This window comes from Mustela putorius, unplaced genomic scaffold (assembly GCF_011764305.1).
Source record: "Mustela putorius furo isolate JIRA1106 unplaced genomic scaffold, ASM1176430v1.1 tig00000281_pilon_pilon_pilon, whole genome shotgun sequence".
NCBI lineage: Eukaryota > Metazoa > Chordata > Mammalia > Carnivora > Mustelidae > Mustela > Mustela putorius.
Window position 1 is genome coordinate 31,363,160 of NW_025421343.1, and position 11,462 is coordinate 31,374,621.

General features: G+C 48.0%; 1 protein-coding gene across 1 annotated transcript; it reads left to right on the top strand.

Annotated features, from left to right (window-relative positions):
- The first annotated feature begins 3,984 nt into the window (after window positions 1–3,984).
- Window positions 3,985–10,832, top strand: POMC (proopiomelanocortin). Its single transcript, XM_004745937.1, has 3 exons — window positions 3,985–4,081; window positions 7,574–7,725; window positions 10,006–10,832. Exons 2-3 carry the CDS (start codon window positions 7,594–7,596, stop codon window positions 10,669–10,671), a joined length of 798 nt encoding a protein of 265 aa, XP_004745994.1. The 5' UTR covers window positions 3,985–4,081; window positions 7,574–7,593; the 3' UTR covers window positions 10,672–10,832.
- Window positions 10,833–11,462: the final 630 nt, after the last annotated feature.

The following is an 11,462-nucleotide window of genomic DNA, read 5'->3' on the forward strand; positions in this document are numbered from 1 at the left end:
ACGAAGGCAGCCTGGCCTTGTGCCTGTAGCCCAGCCCCGTGGGGGTGCCTCATCTCGCCCCCGGGGACCTCACGCTCAGAGTCTCTGAAGGAACCTTCCCTTCCCTGTCCAAAGACCCTGGGTCTGCTCCTTCCTTCTTGCTTTTTTCCCTACCTCCCTCCCATTCTTTCTTCCACTCCAGGCTGGGCTCTCCTGGGCCAGCGCTTCTAGAATAATAAGGGTAATGGCTAGCCGTGTGCAGGCTCTGCTCTAAGATCTTTACGGGTATTATCTTCTTTCATCCACATGACACATGACAGCAACATGGGTTGGTGCAACCATTTCCCTCATTTCGCGGATGTGACAACCAAATACAGAGAAGCTGGGAATTTGCTCAGAGTCAGACAGCTCAGCAGTAGCTGAGTGGAGCTCAGACCAGGGAGTCTGGCTTCAGAGCTGTGCCCTTAACTATCTGATCAACACTTGTCATTTCCAGACTCCTTGCCCTCTGATCACCCACCCCTCACTGCTACAGAAATCTGGTTCTATTGCTCTCTGACTCAATCCCTAAATGGTTCTCTACTTCCTCCCCTCTAGTATTCTTCTCTCCTTCCAACACATGCACCCAGCCTTCCAGAAAACATAATCGGCTTTCTCTTGCCCTGAGCTCTTTGCATATGCTGTTCCCTCTGCCTGGATGGCCTTTCCTTTCTCCATCCTGGTGGCCTATTACATCCAGACTCAGCCCAACTCAGCATTTGCTTCTCTGGGAAGCCCTTACTGACCACCCACGGCCTCTACTTGGCAGAGCAAACTGCCCCCAGATGCATGCTTTCAAGGCCTGAGACTTCTAGAAAGTCCAGCTCCCCTAAAGCTGCCACATGCAAGAGATCATGTGGCAAAGCTAGAGAGAGACAGAAAGGGATGTCAGAGGAGCCCCAACTCCTCTTGCCCCCAGCTGTCTGAGATCTTTCCAGCCCAGGAACCAGTCTTGTGAATGAGAGGTTTTGATAATTACAGATGCCAAGCTTTAAGCCGCCCCAGCCAATGCCAAGTGGGGCATGGACGTGCTGGCCTGACCCAACCCCATCATTCTGCAGATCTTTGAGCAACATAAGTATCATTTTAAACCACTAAGTTTTGGGAATGGTTTGTAGTATAAATTAGAGAACCAGAACAACCACTACAGGCACTTCAGTGTCTTTTAAGCTTTATCTCAGTTCCTATCTCTATCTCTACATATATCTTCATCTTATACCTCTTCCCCTTAACACATAGTGGCCGTTTTTTATGTCTAGAAATAAGTTTCTATATTACATAAAAGTGTACATGCAATAGAGAAATCAATGAAACCAAAATTGATTCTTTAAAAACACTAAAAAAATCGATGAATTCGTAAGAAAAGAATCAAGAGGAAAAGAGAGATGACATATCAACATTAGAGATGAAAGGGGACCATAATTACAGATTCCATAGATGCTAAGAAGATTATAAGAAGATGTAATAAATAATTTTAAGCCAATAAATTAAAAAATTTAGACGAAATGGATATATTGTTAGAAATAGGCATCTTACTAAAACTGACACAAGAAGAAATAGATTATTAGAATTGTGCTAGTCAAGAGATTGAATCTGTAATTCAAAGCCAATCAACAAACAAACAAACATGCTATCACTGATAAATCATCCCAAACATTTAGGGAAGAGATAAACACCATTGTATACAAATTGTACCAAATTATTAATATGGAGGAGATGGGGGGATAAAGATTTCCAGCTTGTTTTATGAGGACAGCCTAATTTTGACACCAAAATCTGACAAGAATTGTATAACAAAGAAAAACTACAGGCCAATCTCATAAATATGGATACAACATCTTAAGTAAAATATTAACAAATTAAACCCAGTGCTAAATAAAGATAACAAGTCATAATAAATTAGGCTCAATCTAGGAATATATTGTGTAACACTAAAAATCAACACTGTAATTCACCACATTATCAAACAAAGGGGAAAAGTTATATTATCTCAGGCAATCAAAGGCAGCTGTTCTAGGCTTTCAAAAGGAGCTAATGCTAGAGAAGCAAGTGCAATGGTCAGTCCTACCTGGTGGCATCTGCAACCTCCTAATCTATTTATTCTGGGGATAGAAGTTGTAGAAATATGTTTGACGCCTCGGGTGTTGACAGTGCTACTTGTGCCCTCTTGTTTCCAATGATGATCTGATTTTTTTTCTAATTGGATCTGGTCAGCAACCCAATTTTGGTCATAATTCCAGCCAACTTTTGTTCCTGCCTATTTTTGGATCCTGGTTCCCCAACCTACTCAGTGATCCTAAATACAATTCATTGGTCTTTCAGTTCTGCTGTGTGTAATTAAGAACTCAGCTAACTAAAGAAGGACAGAAGCTGGGTCAATCTGAACTTTTTTTCACCTGGCCTTTCTGCTACCATCAACTGCCCCTTAAAGTTAGAAGAATAATACAAAGAAAAATAAGATAAAATCACAATCTAATTTAGAGTGCTCACAAGCCGGGGGGGGGGGCAAGTGTAGGTAGAGGAGGAAGATGGAAAACAGCATGGAATTTGTTCCAGCAAAAAAGGCTACATGTATGGATGGGATGGGAAAGGGATTCTTTGCGGAATAGAGAAAGCCATGTTTCATGTCCCAGGTAGCACAAGTAGCCAAGGAGGGCTTGAGAGAACAAGTAGTGATGGATAAGCTAAATCTTAATGCAGGAGTTCAACTTTCCTGCGTGGCTGGAGAGAGGAAGAATGTTCCAGTTGTGGGAGTAGCATGGACAAAGACATGGAAGCTTGAGAAAGTAGTGTTTATGGGAATAGGAATGTTGTGGATGGTTGAAGTACCAGGATGCAAGACAGACAGGTGGGAGATGACCCTGGAAAGAGGGCAAGGCCAGATGACAAAGTACCTTGTTTACTATTTAGCTTAGATTTTTCCTGTATCCCAAAAGGAAAGGATTGTGGAATATAAAGCCAATGTCACCAACCAGGAATTCTCATGGGAGTGTTGGAGTCTGAAAGAACCTCTGACTGGGGATAAAGAAAGTTCCTGCAACTGGCATATTAAAACAAGCACCTTGAAAAATAAAATAAAATAAAATAAGCACCTTGATCTGAAGTTCAGTTTCATTCCAGCCCTCCCTCTCACCACCCCGTGACTCCTCAATTTGTTTCTCTTTTACTCCAGGTTAAGGTAGAGGCCACAGGAAAAGTACTTCAGCTGCTCTTCCCAGAGCACCCCCTTCCTCTCCCCCACTAATAATAAGTTAACAACACCTTTCTCTCGGGATTTGGGGCACAGGAAGGAGCCTGCTCTGGACTAGACCCCAGGAGGGACAATGCAGCTTGCAGTTCACACCTCCGAGAAGGCAACTTTCCCGGGCCTCTACCCAATGAGTGAACTCACCCCTCCCCCACAACCACACCTTGCTGCCCCGCACTCCTAAACTGGAGCAGAGGGATTGCGATTCCCCATAACATCTTCATCACAGTTTCCAAACGTTGGGGAAATCTGAGGCATTGCAGACGCACTCCCCTTTGTGGGATATTTACCTTCAAGTGTGAACGAGGCAAATGACAGTCCAAGCGCGCACACAAGTAACTTCACCCTCTCCTCAACTACCTCAGCCGTTGCTCCAGGCCTACTCCACACCGGGGTGATAAGCCGCCTGCTTGTCCTAACTGGAGACCCAATACCATCCTTAATTAAGTTATTTCCTGATGGCTGCCAGGTGCGCCCTTCAGCAGGACGGTGTTAATTCCAGCCTCCGGGGACAGAGACCCGGCCCCCTTCCCCAGCACGTATGCCCTTGCGCTAGCCCCTACCGGGAAACCCCCCTCCTGAGCCCTACGGCCCCCCTTCTCATGGTCGGGGGAGTTGCTTGTTACGCTGCCAGGAAGTTCACGTCCGTTGCCCACCAGGGCGAGCCCGGCAGGTATATAAGGACCGAGGAGAGCGACCCGGACAAGGCGGAGGCGGAGGAGGAGAAAGGAAGGAAGAAAAGTCACCTAACGGGGCCGCCGAGCATCCTCGCCCGGCGCAGCAGAAGTCGCCCAGAACGCAGCCTCTCTGCAACAGGTAAGGGTATAGCAGCACGGAACCTCGCTCTTAGCCGGCATCCCTGTCCCTGGGCCCCGGGATGCTTTTGCCCGGCTCCCAATCGCTGACTTGAGGCGCCTTTGGCTCGCTGTGGTCCTGACTTCCCAAAACTTTCCCTACTGAGGGCGGCGTGGTAAGCCGCCCGCAGAGGTGCAGAGGGGGGCAGCCTCCGGATGGTGGGAAAACGGCTGCGGCGCTGAAAGCAGTGCCTTCCAAGAGCGGGCGAGAGCGTCTTCCCCGGGGAGTTGGGCTGTTAGGACTCCCGAGATTTCTACAGCCTTCTCGGGGAGATCTCGGTAAAGCCCCGCCTTTTGGCTCCTCTTCCTCTCGATTTTCTTGGGTAGGTGTCACTTCTTAAAAGCTACCATGTACTGTAGAGCAAATTAATGTCGGAAATGAGAGCGGGAGAGTAAAAGCTAGAAGTTACCATAAACTCCCTGCATTCCAGATTTCTTTAGATCCAGACCTCTGAATCCTTGTTTCTCTGCGCACGATAGTGCACCCGTTGTGGCTGAGCTCCGTCCAGACGCGGGTCTCCTCTGAAAGACCCAGCTGGGGTTAAAACGAGGTGGCCGGTGTGGGAACTGTCCAAGGTTCTGAACCACCCTCTGTGTGTGCCCTCAATGGGACAACAGAGTGGACCTTTAATCCTGAAGACCCTAGATTGCAGGGCAGAAGCAGCCCTTTGAGCTGATAGAGGCTTAGGTAAGGTAGGTTTCCAGTGAAGGAGGGAGAGTCTGCAGGACATTTGGATTCTCCTAGTTTTCCGCACATAAATGGGGAGGTGGTGGTTCTCACAGAATGGCTGGAAAAAGCCAAGGAAAGTACGAGTATGCATTTATTTTGTTAATTGTGAGCATATGCACAGGTTACACGTTATTTAATGACTTAATATTCTTTCGACACTTTCGTTTTAGGACTTGATATGTGTGTATCATGATGAAAGGAGAAAACGCTGCACCTCTGTTCCTCTAATCTTTATAGAAGGGCATGGCCAGTGTCCAGTTTCAGACCGAAAAACACAATGTTTTGCTTAGCTCAAAGAGAATTCACCTACATATATGCAGTTCTAATAAGTATAGTTCTGTTATAAAGTTAATGTCAAGATTAGTAAATTACAAATTTCTATTTATTTTTCCAAGATTTTCAATTATTGATCATATATAACACAATCCCTACTTACCAAAAGCACAACATCTGACATCTCCCATTTCTCTATTTCTTGAAAAAAGGGACACAATATAATATTTGCTCATTAAAAAAATAGAAAATAAACATAAGCAAAAAGAAATCAAGTTGCTTTCCGGAAACTAATGTTTTAGCAGTAGAATGGAATGCTGAGAGGGTGGGCAGCGTGACTGTTACCATGTTGTATGACACAGACAGTCAGTTGGGGAGAGAGAGAAGAAATGCTCTCTGGGGCTTCTCAGTCCTAAAATCATGAGGTAGGTTGTAAGAAAATGGAAATCATCCCAGAATGGCCAGCCTTGAGGAGAACTGAAATATAGTTGAGGGGACTGCCAGATCTGTATGATGTTGCTTCTTTCTTTATTAAGATGTTATTTTACACTTGCCCACGGTGATATGTAATGTCCATTTTTCTGCCTCTCTTGTAAGTCTGACCCAAGTGTGCTGTTTGGTCTCAGAGCTTTAATCTAAATTGCTTTACCCACCAAATCTGGGCTCCATTCTTGAACTGGAGCAGCCTGCCCCTGGTCAAGACTGGACACCAAGGTTGATTGATGCTCTCCTGTTTGCCCCTTCAACCTGAGGCACTCATGGGCCAGCTGACTGGCTGCCAGCGCCATCTAATGGCTGCTCTGAAGTCACTCAGGTTGTGCCTGGCAGTCATTCAAGAAGGGAGCCCTGACCTGGCTCAGCTTTGGGGGGAAGGAGTGGAGGCGGGGCAAAGAAAAGGAAATGCTTTCTGAACTAGACAATGAAAGCCAGAGAGAACTTTCATTTCCAAAACCTTATCCAGAAAAAAGATTTGGCCACCCTCCACAAATAGGAGATTTCTTTTAGGCAAACATTTTAAAATGCAAAAGTTCACTAGGACAGATAAGAAAATCAGCCATCCACACCTTAACGTGAATTGCTTTCCTCAACTTAATTAGGTGTCCTTCTACAGCTGGTTGAGCTCTTTTGAAACCCACAATGATTGTGGGTTGGTGTTGAGCTAATGACCAAACTCAGGGTCAACTCTGGAAGTTGAATTGGTTGAGGGGTGAAAGGAGACAAGGTAGTGGGAGAAGTAGAGGTCTGGGGAAAGTGTTGGGCACCGGAGGCAAAGGGCAGCACCAGTGCTCCCTTCTTTACTGCATCTTGACCTCTTGACTTCAGCATCTGCTGAGAGGTAATTGCTGACTTCCCCCAAAGTATCTTTGGTGGGTTTTCACATTGGGGGGTGGGTAGTTCTCTTCTGTTTTGTGTGTTCACCTCTTTCTTTTCTACACTTAGAGTATCTTCAAGTCCAGCTAGTTCAGACTACATTTGAGAGACTCGGAGAACAAGAGGAGGTCCAATATGTAATTTATACAGAAGATGAGCCAGTATTGAAAGAATGGGGGTCTGCTTTAAAAATAAATATCTTCAGGGGCGCCTGGGTGGCTCTGTGGGTTGGGACCTTTGCCTTCGGCTCGGGTCGTGGTCCCAGGGTCCTGGGATGGAGCCCGCATCGGGCTCTCTGCTCCACAGGGAACCTGCTTCCTCCTCTCTCTCTGCCTGCCTCTCTGCCTGCTTGTGATCTCTGTCTGTCAAATAAATAGATAAATAAATAATCTTTAAATAAATAAACAAATATCTTCAAACCTGCAGGAATCTGAGAAATAGTGATCATCTGAGTGATTTGTGTACAGGACATCATATTATGTTGCTTGAGATTTTGGCCAAATTGGCCAAAGGTTTTATTTGCCTTTACACAAACCTACTATTCATAGGAAACAAGAGTTTCTGAAGAATGATAGGATCCTAGTGGATGATGAGGAGGAAACTTGTCTTGAGCAGGAATTTCAGAGTCCCTTGTCTTTCCCAAGTAACATCCTGGATCTGGAGTGTTAGAACTATGGCTTCATGAAGGTGGTGAAATAAGAAAGTTTAGGGAAACAGGAGAACTTAGCCTTGCTTGTTCTGAACATCCAAATTATTACCTCTCTGGAACTCATTTTCCTCATCTCTCAAATAATGCCTGGAACAAATGATCCCTAAAATAGCTTCCAGTCCTAACCTTCTTTGGGGTCTGATTTTTAACAGGAGACAAAGGGGAAATTGCACATAGGTTGCCCAGGTCCTTCTCCCCTCCTCTCCACCACAACTCACACCAAACTTCTCCTTGAACTGCTCCTGTCCTCAAAAAGCCTTGAGCTCCACAAGTGAATGTGTTGTTAATATTGGCTCACAGTCCTTCCTGGTCAGTGGCCAACATTGTTCTGCTCCTTGCAGGGGTCCCACCAATCTTGTTTGCCTCTGCAGAGCCTCAGCCTGCCTGGAAGATGCCGAGATCGTGCTGCAGCCACCCAGGGGCCCTGCTGTTGGCCTTGCTGCTTCAGGCCTCTGTGAAAGTGAGTGGCTGGTGCCTGGAAAGCAGCCAGTGTCAGGACCTCACCACGGAAAGTAACCTGCTGGTATGTGGGCTGTGGCCGCCATCTTGGTCTGGGCATTGGATGGGACTGTGGTTGGGACTGGGACAGCACATAAGAAAGGGGACTGGGGAAGGGGAAATTCATTCCCAGAGATATGGGTAACTCAGGGCAGGGTAGGAACAGATCTCTAGGGTAAAGTCAGAATTGAGCCAAGGAGGGGAGGAAGCAGCTTCAGGGAGATGGGGGTCGGTCCACAGTTTCTACTTAATTATCTTCCTTCCTTATCTTCTTGTATGAAGACCACTCGATTTTAGCTATTTAGCGATATTGCTGTTAAAATAATAACAATGATAGTAACAGTAATAATAACTGTTTCCACTATTGATTCTACATTTTCAATCTTTTAGACTTACTATTCCTTATAACCTTGTATCACTTGACATTTTCATTCCCTTTCTACCACCAATTATAAAGTCAGTGAGGTAGTACTGCAAATCTTCTCTAGCAGGAGAAGGAAAAACCCGGTGCCATTTTCCTCTAACTGCCAAATGTCTTATTCTTCTTCTGGAGGACTGACCTGCAGCCTTTCCAGAAGCATGTAAAAGCCATTTGTGCCAAGCTGGAATTGTGTGTGTGTGTGTGTGTGTGTGTGAGAGAGAGAGAGAGAGAGAGAGAGTGTGTCTATTAAGAGGCATAAATGAGAAATTATACCAAGTTAAGGACTAAAAGACACACTGCCAGTATCAGTGGATGAGTTTCATCCGGCTGCCAGCACCTGCCTGGTGAGGGTAGAATGAACGTCACTACATTCTGTGTGCTTTGTCCATGAAGAAGTTAGTTATGGTGAAGAGAGAGAGCTTAGAAACACAGAGGTTTCACGTACAGTACAAAACAGAAAGAGCCCAGGGAATTCCGTCAGTTCTAGGTCAGAGAGAGACCCAAGAGACTGTTGATTGGAGATACCCACTGCACAGCCTCTCCTACTGAGAGCCCACCAGGGAAGGAGCAGTGGCCATGGTCAGAGTTCTAGCCCCAGCTCTGCCACTGAAGAGTCATAGATACTTGCCAAGGTCTTTTTACCTCTCTGATCCTCCTGCTTGGTTATGTGTCCAGGGGAGAGGAGTGTGAGATAGCTTTTACTTTCCACTGTTCAGCAGCATCATAATTCTAAATCCCTGGAGTATGAAATTCCCAACTCAGCAGAGTGGGTGGGATCCTTCTGTTTCCTCCTTTGCAGTCCCAAGTAACTGAAAAATCAAGGCTGCAGGCTATAGGTCATTCTCTCAGACAAATGTGTACCATAGTGGAGTTGTCTGCTTACAGAGAGCAGAGACATATCCTCCCTGACCCAAGCAATGGAAATAATCCTGGTTGTTTACTCCTCCCTCCAGTTAGAATGAGGTGACAGGGAAGGGAACTACTTCCTCCCAAAGCTCACTGATTGGGGAAAGTACTGGATCAGCTCAAAAGACTTTAAAGAACCAAAGAAAGTGCCAGATGGCATGGGAAGAATTTTGAGGCATGGTACAGGGAGATGGCTGGGGTAGGGAATCAGTCAGGTGTGCAGATCATGGGGAAAGGTTGAGACATTATTGGAAATACAGGCTCTAAAGGCCAGACTTCTATTTCTCTCATATGAATAGATTCTCCTCCAAATTTCAGGGGTGCCTGGGTGGCTCAGTCAGTTAAGCAGCTGCCTTTAGCCCAGGTCATAAATCCAGGGTCCTGGGTGGAGCCCCACATGGGGTTCCTTGCTCGTCAGGGAGCCTGTTTCACCCTCTCCTCCTGACTCATGCTCTCTTGCTATCTCTGTCTCTCTCTCTCAAATAAATAAAATCTTAAAAAAAAAAAATCTCCCCCAAATTTCAGCCCAATGCCCCTCTCGGACTCACACAGAAGCATATCTATTTATTTAATTTATTCAGTATTCATTAAGTGCCAAAGATGACCACCATTGACCATTTTTTGATCAGTGCATATACACTAAGGTAAGACACTGACTCTGCTCACTAAAGCTCTGGGAGAAGTAAACCCACGAATGGGATGGGGGTATTTGTTGTAGCTGCCAGGCAGAAGAACCAAAGGGTACAGGGACCAGAAGAGACGATAGGTCTCAGGCGTCCGCGGGCGCCAACAGGACCGGGGGTCAGACATCCTTGTCCTCGGCAGGGGGGCGGCAGCTGCCGAGGCCCCAGGTCCTGCCGGCACGTGTTGAGAGCCGAGGGCGCGCAGGGCGCAGGCGCAGCGCGGGCTTCTAGGCTGCGGGTCATGGGCCAAGGCTGCCCTAACCACGCCCCCCCCCCCCCCCGCTCGCCCCCGCAGGCGTGCATCCGGGCCTGCAAGCCTGACCTCCTGGCCCAGACGCCTGTGCTCCCCCGCAGCGGCAACGAGCAGCCGCTGACCGAGATCCCCCGGAAGTACGTCATGGGCCACTTCCGCTGGGACCGGTTTGGCCCCCGCAATGGCAGCGCGGGCCAGAAGCGCGAAGAAGAGGAGGTCGCCGTGGGCGAAGGCCGTGCCCTGCTGCCCGCGGGCGGCCGGGAGCTCCTCGGAGATGGCAGCGAGCACGGCCCCCGCGAGGGCAAGCGCTCCTATTCCATGGAGCACTTCCGCTGGGGCAAGCCTGTGGGCAAGAAGCGGCGCCCGGTGAAGGTGTACCCCAACGGCGCCGAGGACGAGTCGGCCGAGGCCTTCCCGCTCGAGTTCAAGAGAGAGCTGGCCGGGGAGCGGCCTGAGCCGGCGCTCGGCCCCGAGGGCGCGGCCGAGGGCATGGCGGCCCTGGCCGACCTGGAGTACGGCCTGGTGGCGGAGGCCGAGGTGGCGGAGAAGAAGGACGTCGGGCCCTACAAGATGGAGCACTTCCGCTGGGGCAGCCCGCCCAAGGACAAGCGCTACGGCGGCTTCATGACCTCCGAGAAGAGCCAGACCCCCTTGGTGACGCTGTTCAAAAACGCCATCATCAAGAACGCCCACAAGAAGGGCCAGTGAGGGCGCCGCGGGGCCAGAGGCTTCTCTCCCCCCAGGAAGTCGACCTCTCCTCGCCTGCCCTCCCACCGCCTCCCGGCCTGGGTGTGCTCCTCGCTCAGGCCGTGATGGCCCCATAGTCAGCCTCTTCAAGCTGTCTGTAGTTAGGAAATAAAACCTTTCCAGTCTCACATCTGACTCCGGCTCTGAATGTCCACGGGGTGAATAAAATAAAAATACATACCCATCAAAAAAAGAACAGCATATACTGATCGGAGGGACAGTGGTTTCCATGTGACCACGTGGAAGTGTATTTTCTAGGACACAGTGGGAATGAAGAGAAGATGTACCCCCACCCCATGGGTGTTAGGGGAATCGTGTAGGAGCTCCCCTCTATGAAAGAACAAAAATTAAGCTGAGTTAATCTGAAGATCTAACTGGCTTTATTGTTTCATGAGTCTAGTAGCATCCCGTCTAGCAAGTAGAAGGAAGCTCAGAGTGGTTGAACAAGATGGAAGGTTTTTATAGGAAGGAGCGTTGGGCAAGAAGATGATTAGGGAAAGAACTGTTCAGGGCAAGGTCTTTCCCTCGGAGGGGGGGGGTCTCATGCTGACTACCTAATCTTTGGGGTGGGGGTGTGTGATGTGTGTGCATGCCAGGTGTGCACGGTTGCACGTTGAGAGGGGTGGGTAGCAAATTGAAAGGACCCGTGTAACAGATTACCTGATTGGTGCTTACCAGGAAATTCCTGATCAAGGAACTAGATTTACATTTCTGGGGGAGGGTGCAATTAGGTAAGGTATTAAGCCCCAGTT

Coding starts and splice junctions, on each gene's coding strand:
- POMC (XM_004745937.1), top strand. CDS start 7,594: ATGCCGAGATCGTGCTGCAGCCACCCAGGGGCCCTGCTGTTGGCCTTG. Junction 7,726..10,005: donor CCACGGAAAGTAACCTGCTG/GTATGTGGGCTG, acceptor TCGCCCCCGCAG/GCGTGCATCCGGGCCTGCAA.